Source organism: Podarcis vaucheri (assembly GCF_965113315.1).
Source record: "Podarcis vaucheri genome assembly, chromosome: 7".
Classification (NCBI taxonomy): domain Eukaryota; kingdom Metazoa; phylum Chordata; class Lepidosauria; order Squamata; family Lacertidae; genus Podarcis; species Podarcis vaucheri.
In genome coordinates, this window is record NC_138765.1 from 89,482,669 (window position 1) to 89,508,135 (window position 25,467).

General features: G+C 46.0%; 1 protein-coding gene and 1 long non-coding RNA gene across 4 annotated transcripts in view; one reads left to right on the top strand and one right to left on the bottom strand.

Annotated features, from left to right (window-relative positions):
* The first annotated feature begins 1,408 nt into the window (after nucleotides 1-1,408).
* The window catches only part of IKBKB (inhibitor of nuclear factor kappa B kinase subunit beta), a 28,143-nt gene continuing 4,084 nt past the window's right edge, over nucleotides 1,409-25,467 (top strand). The window contains exons 1-15 of one of the 3 annotated variants that reach the window (XM_082230000.1): nucleotides 1,409-1,589; nucleotides 3,085-3,179; nucleotides 3,983-4,100; nucleotides 6,355-6,424; nucleotides 7,673-7,761; nucleotides 10,601-10,690; nucleotides 11,475-11,599; nucleotides 13,255-13,362; nucleotides 14,902-15,031; nucleotides 16,312-16,506; nucleotides 17,042-17,156; nucleotides 19,751-19,874; nucleotides 20,730-20,881; nucleotides 21,790-21,851; nucleotides 23,939-24,048. In XM_082230000.1, the coding sequence (XP_082086126.1) occupies nucleotides 1,488-1,589; nucleotides 3,085-3,179; nucleotides 3,983-4,100; nucleotides 6,355-6,424; nucleotides 7,673-7,761; nucleotides 10,601-10,690; nucleotides 11,475-11,599; nucleotides 13,255-13,362; nucleotides 14,902-15,031; nucleotides 16,312-16,506; nucleotides 17,042-17,156; nucleotides 19,751-19,874; nucleotides 20,730-20,881; nucleotides 21,790-21,851; nucleotides 23,939-24,048 (1,685 nt within the window). In that variant the 5' untranslated portion in view covers nucleotides 1,409-1,487. The remainder of the gene's footprint in view (nucleotides 1,590-3,084; nucleotides 3,180-3,982; nucleotides 4,101-6,354; nucleotides 6,425-7,672; nucleotides 7,762-10,600; nucleotides 10,691-11,474; nucleotides 11,600-13,254; nucleotides 13,363-14,901; nucleotides 15,032-16,311; nucleotides 16,507-17,041; nucleotides 17,157-19,750; nucleotides 19,875-20,729; nucleotides 20,882-21,789; nucleotides 21,852-23,938; nucleotides 24,049-25,467) is intronic. The other 2 variants (XM_082230002.1, XM_082230001.1) reach the window with 2 other exon arrangements.
* On the bottom strand, nucleotides 20,872-23,925 carry LOC309536544. Its single transcript, XR_014221602.1, has 2 exons — nucleotides 22,258-23,925; nucleotides 20,872-21,140 (listed from the first exon to the last, which is right to left on the bottom strand). It is a non-coding gene; the product is annotated as an uncharacterized lncRNA (long non-coding RNA).

Here is a 25,467-nt window from a genome sequence, read left to right on the forward strand (position 1 = left end):
ATACGTCAAAAGCTTCTTCCATTCCTTTAGGAAAGTCTGGTCCTGCTGGTTCCGAATTTTCCCGGATAATCTCGCCATCTCAGCGTAACACTGGGCTACAGCCCTTCCCTGCTGTGAAAATATGGGTAACCATAGGAACATTAGCTGTTCCAGCAATTGATCACCTGTGCAGACTGACCATCCTACCCACCAACAATCCAAATTTTGTTTAGAAATTCTTTGCCAAGTCTTTGCAGCAGCAGAGCAAGCCGATCGGGCACCTGGGGCAGCGCATGTGCCACCGCGTCTCTCCCAGGAGAGACGCGTGGGTTAGGTGCACTGCAGGCCCCTCAGTGAGTGCCACCCAGCAATTTGTCACCCCCCTCAGTGGTGACACCCAGGGCGGACCGCCCCCCACCCCCTTCCTCTGCCCCTGAGCCTTTGCATCTTTTAGTTTTGTAATACAGTCAAAGAAAACACTGCAATTTCATTTGAAAGATATTTGAGTATCATACAGGCAGGTGATGCTCCTGCCCACAAAAGTTTGGAGGTAGGTGTTCAAGTATCACATGGTACCCAAGTGCCCTGTGGTTACTGTGTCTTATGAGCTGGAGTGGGAGAGACGCTTGAACGATTTCCTGGGAAAGCAGCTGTGGGTGGAACTTTTGTACCTACTCAGTGAATGCGGATTCCAAACAGCTCTTGCCCAGAACTACTCATTGCTCTCTGCATCACACATACTGTCCCCACCCTGATTGCACATGGTCTCCTACCGGGATCCAATGGACCAAAAAGACACCCTGTTGCCACCAGCAGAAATGTACCACCCTCCCCACATTCTTCCTGAATTGGAGCTATCCAAACTGCGTTGGGTATTGAGGAGGTGCCCTCCCCCCCTGCCCCCCCCCTGCCAGGCTACCATTGCTGTCTGTTGCTTCTTTCTGTGGAGCATTCTTGTCTCCCTTGGAAGGTTCTGCAAATGCCAGCCTAAGCCCAAGGGTGTTGCTTTCCTTTCGCAAGTGGCCAGCTAATTAGATAAATTTCTGGGATTCCTGGAGGCCGAGGGGGAGCCGAGCTGCAAGTGCAGGCCATGTTGCTGGGAGCGGAGTTGGTGGCTCTGCGCCCCCGGCTGCCCAGGAAGTCCGCATTTCCATGCAGACGGACAGAGGGAGCCGCCTGGCCGCCCCCCACGCCCGGGGTCTGCGGCAGATGAAGCCCGTGCTGGGCGGGGAGGGGGACAGCGCGGGACTGATGCCTTTCTTTATTGAATCCCAGCAGGCATTTGAATCGCATTCTGTTTTTCATTTGTGTTACTTGTCTCTTTCTGCTCTCCGCGGTCCCACAAGGGCGGCGACGAAGCGCCCCTTCCCTCCGCGCCAAGGAGGCGGCGGCGGCGGCGGCCCCTTTAAGCGCCGGCCCGGCCCGCCTCCAGGCGCCTCTCTGCCAAGGCGGAAGCCGCGGCGGGGCCCGAGAAGGAAGGCCCGGCGGGAAGGAGGGAGGCCTGGGCCATGGCGCCGCCTCTGCAGCCCCCGGGCAGCTGCGGACCCTGGGAGATGCGCGAGCGCCTGGGCACCGGAGGCTTCGGCAACGTCCTCCGCTGGCGGAACCAGGTGAGGGGGAGAGGCGCCCACGCATTCACACGCACACGTGTACCCCGCGCGCGGCTCTCGGGCCTGCGACACGGAGAAGGGGCGCCTCGGAGGCCTCCGGGATCCGCTTCTGAAGTCCGGCGGCCGCGTCCGGGTCCGCCTTTAGAAACAGCCCCTCGGAAGGCGAAGGAGAAGACTTTGCTCGGCCGCCTCGCCTCCCGCTTGGTTTCCGTGGCAGCCCCCCCCCCCCCGGGCAGGAGGCCACCTCGGGAAGCTCCAGACATACATTAAAAAGAGGCAACTTGGCCCGATGTGTCCTCCACAATTATGTCCTGGGTCCGATGAAATGGGCAGGTGGCACTTGAAGGCGCCATTTGCCTCCAGTTGCGCTTTTAGGGCTGCGCTGCTGTGCCAAGACATCCAGGATCCCCTTTCACCTAAAACGGCAGTGTGGATCCTGAATGTGTGGACTCTTGGAGTTTTAGGAGATCTTACACATGGCAACATTTCTACCCGCAAGGTATTTCCACATATGATTTTTTAATAAAAAAAACCCCCGGCTGCAGATAGATGGTACATAAGACATAGGAAGCTGCCCTGCACCAAGTCGGAGTATTGGTCTGCCTGGCTCTGTGGACACTTGAGTGGCAGCCGCTCTTCAGGCTTGGAGACCAGCTCTGTCTGGAGATGCCGGGGATCAAACCAGGGACATTCTGCATGCAAAGCAGCTGCTGCACCACTGAGCTAAGGCCACTCGCCACACATAATAATGGGTGTCACTTCTACGCGTGGGGTTACCAAAGGACGTACAGGGAGCATACCACCCTCATTTACAGATTCACACACCTCTGTGCTCATTCCACACATAGCTCTGTGCCGAACAATGTCCAGTGCTGCTGGCTCTTTCCTAACTGCTCTGAGTCCGTGTTCTGTTATCTCTGCAATAACTGCTCCAGCACTGGCTTCTGAAACAGGGCACGTTAGTAAATTGACCAACAGTTGGCAGATTTATTACTGAGTAGATTGGCTTCAGTAACTTGTGTGTGTGCATATACAACAAAAGGGCCATTTGTAAAATAATCCTGATAGAGTCTGCACTTGGTTTTCTCCTCAGAGAGCCAGTGTGGTATAGTGGTTAAGAGCGGTAGACTCGTAATCTGGGGAACCGGGTTCGTGTCTCCGCTCCTCCACATGCAGCTGCTGGGTGACCTTGGGCCAGTCACACTTCTCTGAAGTCTCTCAGCCCCACTCACCTCACAGAGTGTTTGTTGTGGGGGAGGAAGGGAAAGGAGAATGTGAGCCGCTTGGAGACTCCTTAGGGTAGTGATAAAGCGGGATATCAAATCCAAACTCTCCTCCTCCTCCTCCTCCTCCTCCTCCTCCTTCTTCTCAGATTCATATAACAATGGCACAGGAATTTTGCAGCATTTGCAGCAGTACTAACACTGTCAGGGTTCTGAGAGTTTGAAGGTCAGAGCACTTGGTTCACATGAATAAACTCCCCCTTTTTTAACAGGAGAGTGGGGAAGAAATTGCTATCAAACAGTGTCGTCAGGAGCTCAGCCCACGCAACAGAGAAAGATGGTGCTTAGAAATACAAATCATGAAACGGTGAGCAGTATTGGAAGATGTGTGGCTTGTGTAAATATCATGGGCAGTGAACTTTGCCTTCTAGTCAATGCATTTAGCACCAGGATTTTAATCCTGTTTATTTACAGAGTTATCTTTTAGTTTGCCCCATCTTGAGAACAGAAGAGTAGGAAGGTGTTGCAGCATTAAGCCAGGCTTTGGTTTTCCAGGTGAGGACGGGGAACTTCTGGTCCACAGGCCAAATCAGGCCCTGCACAGGTCCCAGTCTGGTCCACAAGGCCATTTCCCCCAAACTGTGCCCACCTGCCCAAGCCATATGTGGCATTAAGGGAAGCACAGGTAGAGACACACTGCAAAGCACAGCCAGGAGCCTTAAAGTGGCAAGTGACGTTTGCTGCCAGTACCAGTCAGCTGACTGACAGTGACAGCAGGCCCCAGTGGGACTCTGCTCAACACGATGCTTCCGCCAAAGAGTTTAATATGCAGAATCTACTTTCATGTTTTTGTCTTGATGAGAATGGTAAGGACATTGATTTTAAAAAGCTAAAAAAAACCCCACCTCCTGCAACATGAAGCTCCAGGAGAATGTTTTAGAGCAGCCTGTCAGTTCACCTGGGGGGATTGTTGGGCCCAACAGGATGACCTGTTCTGAAGAATATGCTTCAGAATCTGTTTCTACACTCAAACGTTTCGTGGTGGACATTTAGGAATTGCATAGCAAGACAGGCCAATGTAGAAAGTGTTCCTCAGAAAGTTAGAAAGCCACTGCTTAAAGGTAAAGTGATAGATCCACCTGAGATCTTACTGTGTTTTCTTCTCCTCAGGCTAAACCACCCCAATGTGGTGGCTGCCCGGGATGTCCCAGAAGGGATGCAAAACCTTGCCCTGAATGACTTGCCATTGCTGGCTATGGAGTACTGCCAGGGAGGAGATCTCAGGAGGGTGAGTGAGGGGTGTCCTGTGCTTTGGGGGAAAGGGGGGGGGGAGACTGAGAAAATGGACTGGGTTTAATCAAACGGCTGCTCTGTATTCCCAGTCATAGTGAGGGCTTTGCCTGAGTTTGTGGCACAGAGGGAGGAGCTTCATTCTTCTCAAATAATGTGCCACCCATTAGTGGTTTCTTCTGAAGTTATCATTTAAGAGATATTTATTATTAAGCTTACATACAAGGTACGAGTATCTGCAGGCAGCAAGTGACAGGCTAGCTCCAAAGCCCTTGAGAGCAGGGATAGAGTGTTGGTGCTGTTTTATGCTTGAATGCCCATTGAGGCCTAGATGGTGGAGAGGCAGGTGGTCAAGACTTCCTCCACTGTAGGGAGGAAGCAGGAGGCCCTGAACATTCCTGGGAATCACAAGTGGAGGGAGCTGCTGCTGCTGCTGCTGCGCTCAGGTCCGGCTTCTAGAGGCTTCTAGAGGCATTTGGTTGGCAGCCGCAGGAGAAGAGAAGGCTGGCCCAAATGGGCCGTCTGCCTGATCCAGCCGGACATTTTTTGTGAATTCTGCTTGAATACCTTCCTGCTGCAGTTGCTGTCTTGCTCCCAGAGAAGGTTGCTAGAAATATGTGGTTGGTTTCTGCAGGAGGGTAGAGAAACTGGGGAAAACAGGATGCCAGAAGGACTGCTCTTATGTTCTTATGGGGAAATAATAATAATAATAATAATAATAATAATAATTATTTATTATTTATACCCCGTCCATCTGGCTGGGTTTCCCCAGCCACTCTGGGCGGCTTCCAAAAGAATATTAAAATACTATGATACATCAAACATTAAAAGCTTCCCTAAACAGGGCTGCCTTCAGATGTCTTCTAGAACTCTGGTAGTTGTTGTTCTCTTTGACATCTGGTGGGAGGGCGTTCCACAGGGAGGGCGCCACTACCGAGAAGGCCCTCTGCTTGGTTCCCTGTAACTTGGCTTCTCGCAGTGAGGGAACTGCCAGAAGGCCCTTGGTGCTGGACCTCAGTGTCCGGGTAGAACGATGGAGGTGGAGACGCTCCTTCAATACAAGTACAGCATTTACCAACACCAGAAAGTGTACTGGGAAATTTTGTGAGATACAAGACTCAGAATGAAGCGTCACAAAAGTGACATGCATTTATAACCAATGACAACTGAAACTTGGCTGGGACCAAATAAATGAAAGACTATTCATAGTAGACAGATGGAACCTTCATGTTTAGAGACAGTATACTTTTGATATTGGGAATAAAATAAGTGTCTTTGCCTCTGAGAAATATATAAGCAGGGCATGAAGGTATCTGGCTGGCTTCTATTGGAAACTGAATACTCAGTGAGATGGCCTCTAGATACAATTGAGTAGTTCTTAAAAATAAGTGGCACTGGACTCATACCCAGGATTTTTCCCAGTGGGCCATTCCACACAGCTACTTGTAAAACAAATGCTACATATCGGGACTCGCGTGTGTTCAACTCTCCTCCCTTTAGTTATATCTTCCCATGCCTCTCGTATGAGTGAGAGAGACTGGTTCAAATTTAGGCACTTAATAATAAATTGCCAGACAACAGGCCCACCCAGTTATTTTATAAAACTTTTCTAAAATGCAAAAAGGGATCTGTAATGCTGATCTATGGAAAAAGTCCTGTGTTGATATCAAAAGAGTGATATCAGGCAAATATGTTATTTGTTGCATTAAAATCCTAAATGTCTAAATTTATATTATTCTACTTACATTATTTAAGAATGCAGGTGGAGGATAGCATGAGTGAAAGTTCCACTATATCAATTTCTCTGTGGAAAGCTACTTTGAAAAGTGTGTTCTTTTCCCTGATGTGGAGATATTGTGCCTTCAGGATAGCTCAGTTGGCTAGAGCATGGTGCTGATAATCCCAAGGCCTCAGGTACAATCCCCATCAGGGTGGATAAAAATCAATAAATTTTTAAAGAAAATTTTTTAAAATGGATTTTTTTATTTAAATCAGATTTTCTTGATTTAAATCAGTTTTTTTTTAAAAAAAAAATGCTTTTGGACGAAATTTTTCTCTAAAGAGAGTTTCTGTTTAGGTTACATTGTAGTCCAAAGGCTATTCATCAAAAAATAAGGATTTGCTTTAAGTTTTTTGTGTGTGCTAAAACTCAGTCTAAGTTGGGGGTTTTTTTAACCGTTTAACCACATAATGGTTAATACATATGGAAGCTCGACAGAAAGCTTTCTCATGTCTCTCGTTACATCTTTCAGCACCTGAATCAGCTTGAGAACTGCTGTGGCCTGCGGGAAAGAGCTATCCTTATCTTGCTGTCAGACATTGGTAAGTGACCAGAGGTGGCTCTGTGGGGAGGTAAGGAGCCTCAGACAGTGGGTTTTGAGTGGAATTAAGGACAGCATATCGGGATGCGGGTGGCTCTGTGGGCTAAACCACAGACCCTAGGGCTTGCCGATCAGAAGGTCGGCGGTTCGAATCCCCGCAAGGGGGTGAGCTCCCGTTGCTCGGTCTCTGCTCCTGCCAACCTAGCAGTTCGAAAACACGTCAAAGTGCAAGTAGAGAATAGGTACTGCTCTGGCGGGAAGGTAAACGGCATTTCCGTGCGCTGCTCTGGTTCTCCAGAAGCGGCTTAGTCATGCTGGCCGCATGACCCGGAAGCTGTACGCTGGCTCCCTCAGCCAGTCGGTCACGACTGGACCTAATGGTCAGGGGTCCCTTTACCTTTACCTTAAGGACAGCATAGTGAGATGCAGACACCTGTCAGGGAACAAGAGCACTGAAATGAACAGGTATGTGCAAGAACTCCTCATTTCAATGAGGATTTGGTGCCCCCGGGTGGTGTGGTTGCAGATCCCTATCAGATTTTATGTCTCGGGTACTATCTCATCTTTTGAATATGTCCTTATCAAAAAAAAGTATGTTCTCATACATGCAAGGGCTTTATTATCCCTTGGCAAGAGTAGGAGTTAGAAATCAGGGCAGAGCAAAACAGATTCTCAGGAGAAATGTGCTCTAGCAGCTGGTCTGGATGGCCTCAGCTGTTAGGCTACTGCACCTTGTGCTTGTGTGTTCTGGCTGCTGCACGCCAACTCTGCTGCTCTACTTCTAATGACAGATGCTGCACTTCTGGTGCTCTGAGCAGGGACAGATTTAGGTCTGATGAGGCCCTAAGCTACTGAAGGTAATGGGGCCCTTGATATGTCCAGCTGTCCTTTGTCAAAAACAAATTGTCGCTGTTTTTTGTGTTGAATATATGATATATGGTAATTTATGGACCTGCCACTGTTGCTGTATGTAGGTCTTATTTTATTTGTTTTTTACCTTATGTTTTGGAAATGCACATCCAGGTTTTTTTCCCTTTAATTTTTTGGGGGCCTCCAAGAGAGTGGGGCCCTAAGCTGTAGCTTGTTTAGCTTATAGGTAAATACGGCACTGGCTCTCAGCCTTTACAGGGCTGTTGCTGCTTTTCCGCGTTAACAACAGAATGCACTAATTGATTAATACGGATAGATTTTGGTGATGACAATACATTCCTCTCTCTTTCCCTCTTTCTCCACCCCCCTTCCGTCTCAGCCTCTGCTCTCAGATACCTGCACGAGAACAGGATCATCCATAGAGACCTGAAACCAGAAAACATTGTCCTTCAACAAGGAAAAGAGAGGGTGGGTGATGCTCTTCTGCTAAGCTTCCCCACCTGTCACCACTAACGCAGGGAGCTGGGCAGAGTTGTATCCCTCCTGCCAAAGGCGCTGTTTGAGAAGACTGTGAATAGGGGTTGGGTGTGCTTCGGCTAAGATTCTGATCTAGCAGAGTTACTTATAAAAGAAAAGACTAAACTGGCTGGAGGTTTGTAGTGATGTGAGTTGCTTTCCTGCAGCATGTTCTGGTGGTCTTGCTCAAATCACTTTGAATTTGTTGTTTTTAAATAATATTTATTAGTTTTTCAACAAATTAAACACAACACTACAAAACACCAAAAAAGAAAAAACATACAATACAATACAAAAAAGGAAACAAAACAAAACAAAACAAAAACCATTTAAAACACAATCCAATTTCAACATCTTATCTTTCTTTCCCTTATTTCCTCGACCTCCTCACACCTCCCTTTTTGTATTCCACTTCTGTTAATCGTTTCAGCAATTCCTTTCCATCTTCCTCTGTTTTCTATCCTATAATTGTCTTAACACATTCTAACCATATTTTTCCCTTTAAAGCTCTATTAATCTATTTATACTTAATTCCTTGTAACATTTCTACTAAAGCCATATAACTTCATTCCAACATTTTTCTAACATTCATTAATTTTACAGTATTTCTGTAAATAGTCTTTAAACTTTTTCCAGTCTTCTTCCACCGACTCTTCCCCCTGGTCTCCGATTCTGCCAGTCATTTCCGCCAATTCCATGTAGTCCATCAACTTCATCTGCCATTCTTCCCTGGTGGGTAAATCTTGTGTCTTCCAATATTTCGCAATGAGCATTCTTGCTGCTGTTGTTGCATACATAAAAAAAGTTCTATCCTTCTTTAACACCAATTGGCTGACCATGCCCAGGAGAAAGGCCTCTTAAGGAATGTATATTTAAATACCTTTTTCATTTCATTATATATCATCTCCCAGAATGTCTTAATCCTTGGGCACGTCCACCAAAGGTGAAAGAATGTACCTCCAGTCTCATTACATTTCCAACATTTATTATCGGGCAAATGATAGATTTTTTCAAGCTTAACTGGTGTCATGTACCACCTGTAAATCATTTTCATTAAATTTTCTCTTAGGGCATTACATGCCGTAAATTTCATACCTGTGGTCCATAACCGTTCCCAGTCAGCCATCATTACGTTGTGTCCAACATCTTGTGCCCATTTAATCATAACTGATTTCACCGTTTCATCCTGAGTGTTCCATTTCAACAGCAAGTTATGCATTCTTGACAAATTCTTGGTTTTTGGATCTAACAATTCTGTTTCCAATTTTGATTTTTCCACCTGGAAACCAACTTTTTTGTCCAATTTGTATGCCTCCATTATTTGATAATATGGAGCCAATCTCGCACTTTGTTTTTCAAATTTTCAAAGCTCTGCAATTTTATTCTCTCTCCATCTTGTTCCAGAATTTCCCAATATTTCGGCCATTTGGCCTCCATACTGAGTTTTTTCTGTGCCTTCGCTTCCATTGGTGACAACCATCTTGGGTTTCCCCCCCCTAACAAATCCTTATATCTTATCCAAACATTAAACAATGCTTTTCTAAGAATATGATTTTTAAATGCTTTATGTACTTTTACCTTATCGTACCACATATATGCATGCCAACCAAATACATTGTTAAAACCTTCTAAATCCAATACGTCAGTATTTTCAAGAAGCAGCCATTCTCTCAGCCAGCAAAAAGCAGCTGATTCATAATAAAGTTTAAGGTCTGGCAGGGCAAATCCACCTCTTTCTTTAGCATCCGTTAATATCTTAAATTTTATTCGAGGCTTCTTGCCCTGCCAAACAAATCTAGAAAATATCCTTCTGCCACTTCTTGAAACAATCCATCTTATCCAAAATTTGCAATGTTTGGAAGAAAAATAACATCCTTGGCAGCACATTCATTTTTATCACAGCAATTTGGCCTAACAATGATAACTTCAAATTTGTCCATACTTCTAAATCCTTTTTTACTTCAGTCCAACATTTTTCATAATTATCCTTGAATAAGTTCACATTTTTAGCAGTCATGTTAACCCCTAAGTATTTCACTTTTTAAACCAATGTTAGTCCTGTCTCCTCCTGAAACTTCTCCCTCTCATTCATAGTTAATTTTTTCTCTAGAACCTTGGTTTTCATCTTATTCAACTTGAAACCTGCAACCTGTCCAAATTCTTGAGTCAGCTCCAATACCCTTTTAGTACTAGGTTCTGGCTCCTGTAAAGTCAATACTAAATCATCAGCAAATGCTTTCAATTTGTACTGTTTAGCTCCCACCTGTATACCTTTAACCTCTTGGTCCTTTCTAATCATGTTTAGCAAAACTTCAAGGACCGATATAAAAAGCAATGGAGAAATTGGGCAACCTTGTTGTGTCCCTTTTTCAATCTTAAATCACTTTGAATTTGTTGATGTGCAGACATCCCTTTGCAGCGCAGCTGCTCTCTGGTTGTGGCACTCTGGTGTGAATCATGGGGTCTGGTATATGGTGGGCTGTGGCAGGTTGGCCCTGCTTCTCCGTTTGGGAAAGTTGTCGGCTGTAGGGCTTAGTCCCTTTCAGCTCTGAAGGGCAGGCTGTTTTTTTGGAACCCTCTCCAGACTTGATCACACTACTTAACAATACTTTCGCAGTCCTCGATCCTTCCAAGCACAGAGATAGGATGAATGGGATATTGTGCTGGGTCCAGAGCTGACCCAACTCTGTGCTTGTGCTATATATTTATCAGCCCTTTGGGTGTTGTTTTTTGCCAAAGCTCTCAGGTTCTAGTTCTGTTTACCACAACTGCCCTCTCTGCTTTCTCTCAGCTAATACACAAGATCATTGATTTGGGGTATGCCAAAGAGCTGGATCAAGGCAGCCTTTGCACTTCCTTCGTTGGGACATTACAGTATCTGGTAAGGATTTGCAAGTGCAAATAGTGTGCTTGCACCCAGGAGGGCACAGTTAGGCAGGAGGGGTGGAAGCAGCACATGAAAGGCGGCAACAAATGGATGGGAAGCTGAGCTGTTAGGAACCAGGAAGCCAAAGCCAGTATCCCGAAGAAGCATTTCAAATGAGTTGCAAAAATGTTGCTTTCCTGGGTCCGACCAAGGGTCCATCTGGACACTTCTAAGTGGGACAAGGGAGGTGATGGCCTTTCAGTACTATTTGTCCCCAGGATCTGATCCTTGGAGGTATATTGCCTCTCTATACATGGCAGTTCCATTTCGCTCTCATGGCCAGTAGCCAGTGACAGACCTTGAACCGATATGAACCCATTTTTATACTGTGATCCTTGCATGAAGGGTGATATATAAATGTAATTAATAATAAGAAGAATAGTATTTTGTGTGTTTCGTACAAAAAAAATCTGTCCAAGCTAGTATCTATCGCCGCATCCTGTGTTAGTGAATTCCACAGCAGATTTACATTGTGTTATGGAGCCCTTCCTGTCCTTAGTCCTGGCCATTGCTGTTTTAAAATTTATTTAAAATGCTATTTTAAATAAAGTCTGTCTTAAGGAAGTAGAGGGAAGGGATCATATCTCAAGTTCTGCCTTGGTTTGAGGGAGCCTTTTTAGGAAGCTGGGAGCTTGTGGGGTGTAGGATTGCATTCCACCTAGGACTCAAAGGTGCTTACTTCTGAGTAGACGGGTAAAGGATTGCACTGCTAGTCTTTTCCTGGTTCTCAATGTTTCAGGCCCCGGAACTTCTGGAGCAGCAGAAATACACAGTGACTGTGGATTACTGGAGCTTTGGCACATTGGCCTTTGAATGTATCACAGGCTTCCGACCTTTTCTGCCCTCCTGGCAGCCAGTGCAATGGTGAGTAACTCTGGCTCCATTGTGGGGTTCTTAGGAAATGTCCTTTTCACTTGAAAACTGATAATACATGCTGATCAGGGTGATCTGTAAGAAATAACTTAATAATTTCTATAGCGGTGTATAAAAAGAGGCACATTTTGCATCTGAGAGGTGAGCCTGGCTCCAGCTTCAAATAACATGTCTTGGCAGCAACCAAGATTTCCTCACCTGTTTGGCTATCCTGCCTGTCTCTGGTGGATGTCTTCTCTCTTCTAGCCATACTGCTTTTATTCACTATTACATTTGCGACTTCTGATTTAAACTGTGGCCCTCCAGGTGCCGTTGGAGGCAGGAGCTGGTGGGAGTTATAGTTCAACGGCACCTGGAGGACCACAGGTCCCCCATCCATGGTTTAAATGTATAATTGTACAATCATATGGTGTCTGATTAAAAACAAAACAAAATCCGAACAGTCTTAGTTTTTTAAGCTGAAAATCTACTCCAGAGGCTGGAGAGAAGGGTGTTCATTATGTCGCAGGTGCCAAGCCAGTTAGTCTTCTGCACAGCACCATCGGCTTCAGACGGAGAGAACTTTTCCTCCAGTTCTTAGACACAGTCCTCAGAGACAATTCTCTGTGTGGTAATGAGTGTGTTTAGATGTATTTATTTCATTAATGCACAGACTGTTTGATTGTAACAAAACCTCGGAGTGGTTTCCAAAAAATAAAACATCGCAATTGTCAATAAAAGACCGTTGAAAATAGATATTTAGAAAACATTCAGAACTACTGAAAATCAACAGTAAGCTAAAAACAGATTAAAGCACATGTAGCTTTTACGTGTCTGGGTGGCTTGATTAAAAGAATGTTTGAAGCAGGTGCTGGAAGAAGTGCAGTGAAGACACACGCCTGGTGCCAGGAGAAAGGAGCGGCAGACTCTCAAGTGCTGCCACACTAAAATGCGGAACGGATATTATTTGGTAGCTGCAGCAGTTCTAGTTCTGCAGATCAGAGCAGTCAAGTGGGCACATGAAGGGTTGGGCAATCCCACGAGTAAACGGGTGCCGAGCTGTTAAGGGCTTTATATTCTAAGAGTGACACATTGAACTTGGCCCAGTAGCAAACGGGCACTCAGTGCAGACTTCTGAGCAGAGCTGTACTATTTTGGCAAGGCCTCGTTCCTGTTAACAATTGTGCCGCAGCATTCTGAAATAACTGCAACTTCCTCATCACCGCATAGAGTGCCCTGTAGTGATCCAATCTGGAAGACACCACTGCTTGGACCTCTGGGGTCAAGGTATGGCTTAGCGTGACCAGAAAGGGCTTGGTGAGCTCTGGGCTCTTCCACTCCCTCCCATTTCCTCTGGAGTGGCCACAAGGGGCAGTCTGAAAGCTTCTGCTTCCATTTTAGCTTCACCACAGCTTGCCTTTTCTTCCAGGCAAATTGGTTAATGTTTAGTATGGCTGGTTGAGGTAAGCCATCCTCATAAACTCTGGTTTGATGTTGGCATGTTTCAGTTAACCAATTTGTGTGGGTTTGGATGACACTGCAAGCTGTGATTAATTTAAAATGGAACCGAAAGCTCCTAAATTCTTCCTCTGCTGTAGCAAAAGGCCTTGGTGCAGATATAAGGGTAAGCTAAAGTCTGAACCAGCCCAATGTGTGCTTCTTCTTAGGCATGCAAAAGTCCGGCAGAAAAGTGAGCTGGATATTGTTGTCTATGAAGACTTGTCAGGAGAAGTGAAATTTTCTAGCAAGCTGCCACACCCCAACAATCTGAACTGGTAAGGAACGACTGACACCTCAAGAAAAACTCGGTTGCCCATTTTGCAGGCTGGCTGGGACTTTCCTTGTTTCTGGTTCTGCAACTCTCAAATCACAGTTATGAACTGACAGCAATTTATGCAAATGAGTTGTTGTTGAGAAACTTCCACTGCTTATTTTATGACTGGTCAACCAGGACTTGAGGAATGTATTTAGAGCCAAAAAAGGCAAATGCTATTCTATACAGAAGTCTAGTGTCCAGATCAAGGGAAGTAATAGTCCCACTTGCCCACACCTGGAATACTGTGTCCAGTTCTGGGCACCACAGTTTAAGAAGGATGTTGACAAGCTGGAAGGTGTGCAGAGGAAGGTGACCAAGATGATCAAGGGTCTGGAAACCAAGCCTTATGAAGAACTGTTGAAGGAGCTGGGTATGTTCAGCCTGAAAAAGAGGAGACTGAGAGGAGATAAGATAGGAAGAAGAGTTGGCTTATTTATTGTAGTTCAGTCTTGCCCTCCCTCTAAGTGGCTCAGGGTGAGGTTCCCTGTGGGGCAAGTTAGGTGAGTGAATGTTTTGTCCAAGGCCGTCCATTGAGCCTTGTAGCTAAGCAGAGGTTTTAACTTGGGTTTTCCTTGATCCGAGCCCCACATCTAGCAATTTATGCAGCAACCAACAACAATTATAATTAAAACATACCACCATCAATGCATGCCTTCATTTTTTGGATAACATTTGTAGGGGGAAAGGATCCCTGCCCCCAAAAGCTTACTACTGTATTTTTCGCCCCATAAGACGCACTTTTTCCCCTCCAAAAATGAAGGGGAAATCGGGGTGCGTCTTATGGGGCGAATGCCTGCAAGCCTCGCGCGCCCGGCAGGAGGTCCCACCGGGTGCGCGAGGCTTGGGGCGGCAGCGGACTGCTTGCACGCACCTAGAAGCTTGGGGCGTGCTGAGCTCAGCACGCCCCAAGCTCCTGGTGTAGCGCAGCGATCCGCTAGCCCTGGGAGAGCCCCGCGGCTCTCCCAAGGCTAGCGGACTGCTTGCCGGCACGCAGAAGCTTGGGGCGCGCTGACCTCAGCTCGCCCCAAGCTTCTGGATTAGCGCAGGGGTCCGCTAGCCCTGGGAGAGGCGCCCGGCTCTCCCACGCTAGCGGAGACCTTGCTGGCACGCAGAAGCTTGGGGCGCGCTGAGCTCCGCACGCCCCAAGCTCCTGGTGTAGCGCAGCGCACCTGGGGGGGGGGAATAAATTTTTTTCCCTTTATTTCCCCCCCAAAAATCTAGGTGCGTCTTATGGGCCGGTGCGTCTTATGGGGCGAAAAATACGGTAGTTAATTTGAGGGAATTGGGGAGGTGGGAATCACATGGGATCCATCCTGTTGTTAAGGGGACCGTGAATGGAACCATGGAGAGAGAATAGCAAGTCTGCAGAATATGTTATGTCCCTTAAACATAACTTTTAGGGCTCTTCTCTGCAGAAAAGATGCTTGAATCACCCCCCTGCACCCCCACCTCAGCATTTTCTTCATTCCAGTGCTTTCTTTTTCCTGCTTTCCTTCAGTGTTTTGGCTGAGCGGCTGGAGAAATGGCTGCAACTGATGCTCCAGTGGCATGCGCGGCAGAGAGGCACCGACCCCACATATGGCCCCAATGGTTGTTTCAAGGCTTTGGATGATATCTTGAATTTAAAAGTAAGTGTTATTAATGGGGGGGTGTGCCTGTAGATTTCGCTTTATTTCCTTTAGATGTGACATTGCAAAAAATAGGGAATAATCTAAAGTGACTTATTGAAGCAGTTGTTATACAGAAACGTCTCTTGCTGCAAAATGGGCACCGGGAGTTCTGGACACATGGCGCCACCTCCGTGCCGGTTGCACTGGCTGTTGCTGCACTCCCAAGCTCCATTTGAAGAGCTGATGTTAGCATTTAAGGCCATAAATGGTTTAGAGCTGAATTACCGAAAGAATTCCCACTCCTATAAAACCCCATAGTCAAAGTCTGTGCTTGAGGTCCTTCTTGTGTCTCTGCTGGTGACATCCATTTGGCTGGTTGGTGAGCACCCAAGACAAGGTCATGGCCTTGCAGAACTTTATTCCACTTGATATTCATTTGGCTCCTTTAGTGTTGGCATTCAGGGAGGCCCTAAAAGCTTTTTGTTTTACTCTTGCCTTTCCGTCACAAAATTTTGGTGAATCAGTTTCCCTCATGCCTTATTTTTGTCTGTATCCATTCAGTCTTTAAAATTCTGCCTGGAGCTCTATTATTATCTACGTCACTTGGTGTGAGCTTGATACAGTAAATAAATAAATTATATGTGTACGTATTTTCTGTTTTTCTGAAAGGTAATGATATTTTTATTTACTCAGTGCCACCAATTAGCTAAACTGACAAGTATTTATTAACTTTTAAAAATTTATTTGTTGAGAGAGTTGCATTACTGTATTCAGTATGTTATATTACAGAGTAATGTATCAAATATTAGGTTTGTTTTTGTTTTTACTGTGCAATACGTTTATCAGAGATTTTCTTTGGAAAGAGGCATGACAAATATTTAAATACAGATAAGTGTGAAAACATTTTAGTGGCAGTTTCACAGCTTTGCTGAAGTAGGTTTGAAATTTCCCTATAAGCCACTTGGTGTCCAAAGATACATTTAGTTTTCTGGCTGATGCAGAGAAAGGGAGAGAAACTGGTCACCTGGATTAATATATGGTTCTCCATCTGGTTGCACCGCCTCAGAATGGCTTGTTTGGGCCAAAAACATTCCCTCCGCATGGAGTCCCAGAATCTGAATTGCTCTGAAGCAGAATTTACCCCTGCCGATTATCCTTTCTCTTACTCTGGCAGAGAGGGTGGTCTTGCTATTGGTGGCCTTTATTTCTGGACAAATTCTCAAACTGGAGCAAGTTGGGATGTGTCCTGTACTGGTTCCAGTTTCTCTCTGTTTTTTGGTTTTTTTTTTCTTTTGCAGCTGGTGCAGATCCTAGACATGGTAACGGGTACTGTGCACGTGTATCCTCTGGCAGAGGACGAGACCTTGCAGAGTGTGAAAGCCAAGATCCAGGCAGATACTGGCATCCCAGAGCAGGAGCAGGAGCTGCTTCAGGAAGGAGGGTTGGCATTATTTTCTGAGAAACCAGCCACTCAGTATCTGGCTGACATCAAGGTGTGTCCAATAACACTTTCACCCATGGGTACCAAATTACGGTAGCTCCTGTTGCTTTTGTAATACTCCCAGCTAGTGAAATTTCAATTTTGTCCTTTACCTTAACTTCAAAGCCTTGGAAGCAATTGTCATTGTTTTAAAGGGATGGGGAGTGCAGAAGCAGGGGAATGGATTCCCCTTTTTGTGGGAGATGGTTTGGTTGAGAGTAAATTTGTGAGCAAAGGAAACCACTCAAGGAAAGATAACAAGGGAAACAGAAGAGGCTTGAGGGATGAGGAACAGGACTTGTGTAGCAATGAATGAGGTACTAATTTTCTCATTGTATTAAAAACACTGCATCTTTTCCCTACATAATGTTATTTCTTTGAGATAGAACACTTGGTAGAATGACTTTGAGTGACTCCTTTGGAGAACTAGCTATTAATATCCTATTTCTGTTGGCCGCTCTTAGTCCTTTGGAATAGGGCATGATTGTAGAAGGTGTTTCCAAGTAATAGGCCCCACAATAAGGGATTCGTGCTTCATTTCCTTGCAGCTAAATGATGCCACAGTTGCTGACACAGGCCTCTTCTTCTTGTTCGACAACCGAAAAATTACATACAGGCCTCAGATCTCTCCCCGACCTCATCCAGAAAGCATTAACAGTATTCGTAAGACCCTTTTCTGTGTTTTAGTGCTACTTGGGGGGGGGGGGTTGAGAGGATTAATTGTTTTCAGGTGAATAGATAGTGAGGAATACTTGCTGCCTTTGTGACTGATTGGAAATATATGTGTGCTCTGTGCTTACAAAAATAATAATCCAAGTTCTGCTCCAAGAAACGTGTAACATGTACAAATTAAGCACCTTGTTTTATTTGCTATATTTATAAAAAGCATTCTCTATTCTGGTTACAACATAAAATGATAAAATACAGTTGAAAATGAAGTATCATAAAATAACAATTTATGGCATAAAAACTTCCAGCATATAGTTTTATATTTCCTTACCTGGCATGACTGAGGAGGGGCAGTGAGCAATCCTCCAGCCACCAGACGTCCTCATGCAGCCGAGGTCTTCTCTGGCTGGTGAGATTCTTCCTGGTTTTGCCGACACACTTTCAAGCTTATCTCTGCAACCGTGTGGGCTAGGAACTTACTTAAAAAAAATTTTTTTTAAGAACTCGGGACACCATACAATGACAATTCAGGTTTCTGTACATACATGAATTGCAGAATACATACCACACTGAACACAAGGCGACACGGTGGCAGCCTCTAGATGTGTCATTCCACAATTTCTGTATTACACGCTTTTCATCATAGAAAATATATTTTTGTATATTTTCTTGGCTACCTGGTGAGCTAGTTTAGCCTAAGGAGGATTGGCTTGCCCAAAGCCACCAATGATCTTCCTGGCTAAGCGGGAATTTGAAGCTGAGTCTTTCACTCCCCAAGCCAAGGAGGGAATTATTCTAAAGCGCACAGACCCATGACGGATGTGAGCCCCAAACTCAGCTTGGTTTTTTGAAACATCGTTTATATTGATCAGTAAGACTGAAATAACAAATTAATTCAGCCCCTAATGTTTTTACTGCAGAAGTTGGAATGAACTGAAAGAGTCAGGAAATGCTGGCAAGATAAGGAGCTTTTGGAATTCCTTGCCTGTGTAGACAAAGTTAGTTAACAAATTTTTCGCTCCATAAGGCGCACCTAGTTTTTAGAGGGGGAATTCAAGGAAAAAAAAGTTATTTAAAGGGAGCGCTGAGCAGCCCATCTCCCTCCTCGGGGAAAAGCCCCCAAGAGCCACACACACACACTCCGTGCGGCTCTTTAAAGGGAGCACGGCTATTGGGGGCTTTTGCGGGAGGTGGGGGAAGAGACAGAGCCACACTCTGTCCCTTCCCCCATCTCCCGCAAAAGCCAGGGATAGCCGCGCAAAGCCTCCTTTGAGAGCCAGTGTCGTGTAGTGGTTAAGAGCGGTAGTCTCGTAATCTGGGGAACTGGGTGTGTGTCTCCGCTCCTCCACGTGCAGCTGCTGGGTGACCCTGGACTAGTCACACTTCTCTGAAGTCTCTCAGCCCCACTCACCCCACAGAGTGTTTGTTGTGGGGGAGGAAGGGAAAGGAGAATGTGAGCCGCTTGGAGACTCCTTAGGGTAGTGATAAAGCGGGATATCAAACCCAAACTCCTCCTCCTCCACAGGGCAGCAGGATGAAGGCAGAAGCTAAACAGCTAGAGGGAGTGCTGAGCAGTGCTCTCTCTAGCTGTTCTGGCTTCTGGGGTAGCGCAGCCTGTCCGCTTCTCCTAGAGCTGCTCGGGGCTGGAGGGGAAAGCCCGGGCTTCCCCTGCCAGCCCTGATAAGCTCTGGGAGCATTCCCTACCTCCCACAAAAGCCCACAGGAGCCACACCCCCTTTAAGGAACTCACGGCTCCTGCGGGCTTTTCTATGAGGAGGGAGAAGGGACTGACGCTGCCCTCCTCGGGGAAAAGCCCCCAAGAGCGGTGCGCTCTTTAAAGGGTGCACGGCTCCTGCGGGCTTTTCTCTGAGGTGGGGGAATTCCCCCACCTCATAGAAAAGCCAGCTGAAGCCGCGCACCCTTTAAAGAGCGTGCAGCTTTTGCGCGGCCAGTCAGTCCCTTCTCCCTCCTGGGGAAAAGCCCGCAAGAGCCGCATGGAGCTTGTGTGCGGCTCTTGGGGGCTTTTCCTGCCTGCCCCCCCTGCATTCGCTCCATAAGACGCACACACATTTCCCCTTACTTTTTAGGAGGGAAAAAGTGCGTCTTATGGAGCGAAAAATACGTTATCTCAAAACCTAATGGACACTTGTAAGTTGTGTGATGACAGGCGTGTAAGACACAGACAACGGCTGCTCTCTCATTCATTGGTTGTGTCTGCATCTCCTGGGAGATGAGCCAACAGGTGGATATTTTTGCCACTGCTGTCTGTGGCAGCGGTAGAACCCACACCTATGATTGACTAGATTAATTATTCGGTTTCACCGTGCAGGCAGGGTCTGAAAGAGACAAGTCAGGGGGTAGTTTTGGCTTGCTGGTTGCAGGACTTGACTCCTGAGAGAGCTTTTTGTAGCATCCAGCTAATTAAGAGACCAGTCAAGTCCTGGGATAGCCTGAAAAAGTCCAGACATATTCTAATTTTGTAGAAACCAGCACTTGGCATGTAAAGCATACAAAATCCTAACTGTGGGCTTGGGTTTCCCCACTTGTGTCCCTCTTCCCTGTCGATCCTTCTCTTCTTTCTTCCGCAGTTCAAGATCCAAAGAAGAACCTCTCCTTCCTCCATCTGCGCAAAGTGTGGGGCCAGGTCTGGCATACCATCCGAAGACTGAATGAGGACTTCCACCAGCTCCAGCACGGGCAGCGGGCAGCCATGTGCGTGATGGGATCCTGCTACCTTTGGGGCTGCCAGTTCTGTCCACTGGGCTCAGACCTCGCTGGCCTGTTCTATGAGCAGCCTAAGTGAAGTCTGCACCACAAGGGAAATGTTCCCTGTTCTGTGCCCAGAGACGCTTCTGTTCCAAAGCCTTGGACATTTCTGCAAATGTGCATTATATTTATTTGGCCAATTGATCTTTCTTAGGCTAGCCCAGGGTGAGAGGGTGCAGAGAGTCTGGGGCTGGGGCTGGAAGGCCTGCCTTCTGAAACTTCAAGAGGGCTCCCCAGTGTTGTTCTGCTTATGCTTGTAGTTCTTGGGGCTGGAAGCCTTGCTTTAAAAAGGAAAGGAGAAACACGGAAATTACCAAGGGGCTAATTTTTTGCCCTCAGTACCACATTTGTGTACCCCAGCTGTGTGGATTGCATGCCACTCTAAATACAGGTTATATGAAATAGGCTCCTGCTTGGGTCCTCTTTGGCTTTTTCTGTGCCAAGGTTTTATTGACCAAGGCTTTTTGCTTTTTTAGTTTAATCCAGACTGTAAATGTTTGATGCTGTCTCTATTGTTGTTTTTTCTTGGCTGTTTTTTTATTGCTTTTTGTTGGTTTATATAATTATACGCTGCAGTGTTAGCAAGCCACCCCAGGAATATTTATAGATAGACAGTCGTATAAATTTACAATACTGTCTTTGAGACTAAGAACTACGGGTTAAAAGGTGTGCCATGTCAATGTGCTGACACTGGGTGGTGCTGATGGCTGTGGAGCCCAAGCCAAGGGGAGCAGACAAGGTCTGGTCAGCTGGGACTCCAAGGGGGCAACTCTTTCTCTCTCTTTCTGCCTGGCTTTGTAGGAGGAACCTTCTGCGCCACAACAGTACCCTTTCCAAGATGAAGAACACGATGGCCTCCCTATCGCAGCAGCTGAAGGCAAAGCTGGACTTCTTCAAAGCCAGTATCCAGATTGACTTGGAGAAGTACAATGAGCAAACTGAATTTGGAATCAGTGAGTTTGGCTGTTTTTAATGATAGGAAAACAGTTGCTAGGACAGACCTCTTCCCTGGGTTTTGTTTGCCTTGATGCCAGGTCACACTCCCTACAGTATCACATTTTGCACTTCTTCCTTGACTGGACCACCAGAGACTGCTAAGAAATGATTGCAAGTCTCAATCCTTCCCCAGGCCAGAAAGCATGGGCTGGGTGACAGCAGGTTAGGCTAAACTTCTCCTTCTTCATCAGCCAGGATATTTTTGTGCAGGGAATTCTTGGAGGGAGAGAGAACTTAAACAAACAACAGAATTTTAATAGTGCTTATTTGCTTTATACGCTTAAGAAATTATGATTATCTCCTTATCTGTATTATTGCATAGCTTGGCGTTGGTTGAGGAAAGCGGTTCCTGGCCTGCTCTCCACCCCCCACCCCCGCATTCCCTGCAGTGACAGAAGTTGTGCCCCATGTGCTCCCACCCCATTTTCAATGTCTGATGAGAATCTGAATACTCTTGGACAGCTCCCTGCCTTCACAAGCTTTTCTTTTGTCTGTGGTGCCTCAAAGGCTTCCTGTTGACTTCTAGGACAGCCTTTGATCTTGGACTTCCCATCTTTATTATATTGCATGTCAGAGCTCTCTAATCACCTCCTCCTCAGTGTGAACAGCAACAGACCCCTTCAGTCCTAGCTCAGTTTAGAAAAGGGTTCCTGTAAAAATGAGTTGTTCTGCAATGTAGTGCCTCTTTTCAGTAAACCATGCCTTGCATCAGCCCTGCCCTAAATTCCCATCTTCCCCCATCAGACTTGGTTTTCAGCAGCCACAGCATCTAATGTTTATGGTGACTCCTTGAGAAGGCTCAAAGTGATACTTTTGCTGATTTAGGAAGGGTCTCTTGAAAACCAGAGCTCTTTTCTTTTTACAGCTTCTGAGAAACTGCTGCTTGCATGGAAGGAAATGGAGCAGACGGTGGAGCTCTGTGGGCGGGTAGGCTTGGACTTTTTTATCTTTTGTTTTGCTTAGATGAGTGTTTTGCCTTGCTCTCTTACAGGATGCTTAGAGTTACCAGGCTGGGATCAATTTCTTGGCAATCCTGTCTGAATTGTTGGACTTTCGGAAGCAGCAGATTAATGGACGAGAAATAAACCCAAGATGTTCCTTGTTTCTTTCAGAGCTTGTGGGCAAGGGGTAGAAAATTAGCTGGAGATTAACAGAGTTGTGTGGTCACAGGAGGAGAAAGGCTAAGAGGACCCAGTAACAATAAACAATAACAAGTACTTGAGAGCAGAGGTGGGCAGAGGCTAGATCTCTATGAGTGATTTGTAGTAAACCAGAACGCATTTCTGACTCTCAGTTGCTTAACCATGGCAGCAGCAAAATGACTCTCCCCTACCTGTCCTAAATTATACTGCTGAAATGAAAACCTTTTGAGGCAAGCAGCTTTAATATGAAAATAGCTTGGGAAGGGGCTGGAGCTCAATGGTAGAGGATCTCTTTTGCATGCCAAAGGTTCAGATTCAATCTCGAATAGCACCTCTGGCTAGGGCTGGCAGAGAACCCTGTCCCAAACCCTCAAGAGTCACTGCCATCCACAGTGTAGATAGCAGGCAGTATAGACTGTGAGCTCCATCCTGTTCTGGAACATACAGTAAATTCCTGAGCTAAGAATTCTCTTCATTGTGCATCTTTTGCATCAGGTTCTGGGTGGTGGATCTTGGTGTTCTAGTAACAAGCAAAGTGGATCCCCAGGCCTGATGTCTCCCCACCCCTGCTTTAAAGTGTTCCAAGTATCTCTAAAAAACCTTGTCTACGTATCCTTGTACCAGCCCTGTAAGACAGGCTAGTATTGCATCCATATTGTTGATGGAGAGCTGAAGCTGAGAGTGAGGGCTTACCAAAGGCCACTTACTAGGACTGTGTTACAGAGCTTATTAGTCTCCAAGTGACTTAACAGGGAAAGCAATGAATAAACTGTTAAAAAACTGTTATCTGTTAAAAATGAGCAATATAAAAATGTAACTCTTTCAGCCAAACCACTTAAAATAATCATTAGAATTAGTTCAGTCACATCCCCCAAGCTGCAGAAGTTTGGCTAGGTCTTTTTATGGGCCATTGTGATGGTTGTGATATATTCTTTTTGGCTCTTTTTCTGGTAAGGTATTTAGAGAGACTTTTGAAACAAACAGCTAAGTCCAAATAATATTCACAATCACAATCAAAACTGATCTGGCTAAAAAGATACCCAACAGCAATAAGACCTTAAACAACATTCCAAATCATGAGCCTGGCATCTTAAAGATCTTAATGTGGAGGCCAGATGAGCCTCTTTGCAGAGGGCAAGCCGTAAGAGGAAGGCCAGAATGCAAATTTCCTTCTTGTCAGCACCTGCAGTGCTTTTGCAAGAGGAGCACACAGGTGAGAAGTCCTAGGTTTAGGTACTAGAATTATGCCAACACCATTGTCTGTCTTGCTGGCTTCAGAGGTAGAACTTCAAGTATTGTCAAAAGGCTCTGAAAATTATACCTTCCAGTGTGTTGTCCAAAAGCTAACAGTGTGGCAACAAAACATCTGTATATTTGTTTGTTTCACTTGGTTGGTTGGCTTTGAAATTTGTTTCCCCTGGATGGATCTTAGGCAGCCTTCACTAACCTGGCACCCTCCAGATGTTTTGGACTACAATTCCCATCAACCCCCAATAGCATGGCTGTCATGGCTGGGGCTGATGGCAGTTGTAGCCCAAAATATCTGGAGGGTGCCAGATCGGTGAAAGCTGCTCTCGAGGAGTCATCAGGTGGGCTCAAGACTGCAAGCCCCTCACAACACCAGCTCTGGCTGTGAATTTTGAGTCAGTGGCAGAAGGCAGAGCGCAGGTGCCTGGTATTAAAAGGGCATTTCCTGCAGCTTGCTTGGGCATGATGCCACTGTCTCACTGCTAGCCTGGGATTGTTTAAGACTGGCTGGAAAGAGTTGGGTTACCTGCAGCCTAAGCTACTGGAAATAATGTCTTGCAACATGACCAAACCGTTCCTGGTTTGCTGTCCTTTCCTTGTCCCCTCCTCTGCCTCCCTCCCAAGGAGGAGGAAGTTGAGCAGCTGGTGAAGAAGACGATGGCCCTACAGACCGACATTGTGGACCTGCAGAGAATCCCACAGGGCCCGAAACAAGGGAGCTCTCTGGATGCCCTGTAAGTAGCTGCTTGTAGTGCCTTTGGTTGTTTTAGCCCTTTCCTAAATACCATTCTCTCCAGTATCCATCATCCTGGGGCAGCATAAAATCACAACTCCCTTGTTTGATAGACATGTACCCTCGGAAGAGGTCAGGTATGCATGTGTAACACGTCAGACATGATAGCTTTTATTTGGGTTGCCCTATATTTAAAGGACAGCATAGGAAACTTAGAAAGTTAGGCACACCTAAGTCACTGAATCCAGTGGCACAGCACTTAAATATACCTATTTTTAAAAATTGATTTTTAGTTTTTTTTGGTGCTTACCTTTCTCTAGGTTGCACTTACTGATCCAGCCCCACAAGCAAATGTTTATGCCTCCTGCCCATCAAGACTCCACCAATTTTGTTGGTGGTGGCAGAAAAGAAAAAATTAAGGTACACACCATGCTGGGAGTGGGTGGCGCAGCTTAAACCTCTCTGCCCTGCCCAGGCCCCAGTAGCCTGATGACTATGGGAGGCAAATTGCCCCTTCCACAGCCATCAGAGCAGCCATTTGTTGAGCTGGGAGGAGCCATCACTTTCACCTCCTCATCTGATCCACAGGGATCAGCAGATTTTTTTTGGGGGGGTGCCCTACAAATGCGGGTGGTACCCACGCCTACTGCTGTCATGCGGCCCAAAGGAGGTTATCCACGCCAACACACAACATAGCCAGGTTGAAAAGGCTGGTGCAACTCATCCAAATCTGGAAGGCAGATCTGGGGGAGGCTAATCTAATCTCTCTCCCTCCATATCGGACACTAGGCCATTGTATACATTCAGCAGAGTCTCACCCGAACCCTACCATTTCAGGCTGCAAATGGGTTAAAGCTCCATGCACCAAAAAACCAGCAACAGCATATCATGAAGAGGACTGGCCAGAACCTTTCTTCTTGTCTAGTCTTTCTAGTTACGTGTGTGCAGGGGGAGCAATCAAAGAGCATCCTGCTGGTCACTTGGAATGGCGATGTTAAGGGATAGGTTTTCCACTATTCTAAGAAATGTATAGCTGAACCTTGTGCTGGCTAAGGAAATTTGCATTTTAGATTAAGAATCTTCTGGGTCTTGTTAATCCTTCGGATTTAATCCTTGAGATTAAATCTAAACTGGCAGATGAACAGCACTTACTCCACTGAGAGGCTGCAAGATCATATGGCACAGAATTTGAGTTGCTCCTTGTTCCCCCCTCCCTCTCCATACTGAAGAGTGCCATTGTCAGTAAGAGAGGAATACTAGAAAAGGGGGGCAGGAGAGGCACTGAGGAAAATCATGTCAAAAGAAAGGCTGATGTAGTTATGTTGTTAGTATTCTGTTTGTTCTTGTAAGTTGTTGTTAAATGATATTTTTATAGTAATTTTATTTTGTAAATAATTTAAATAAGTGGAGCATTGAACTG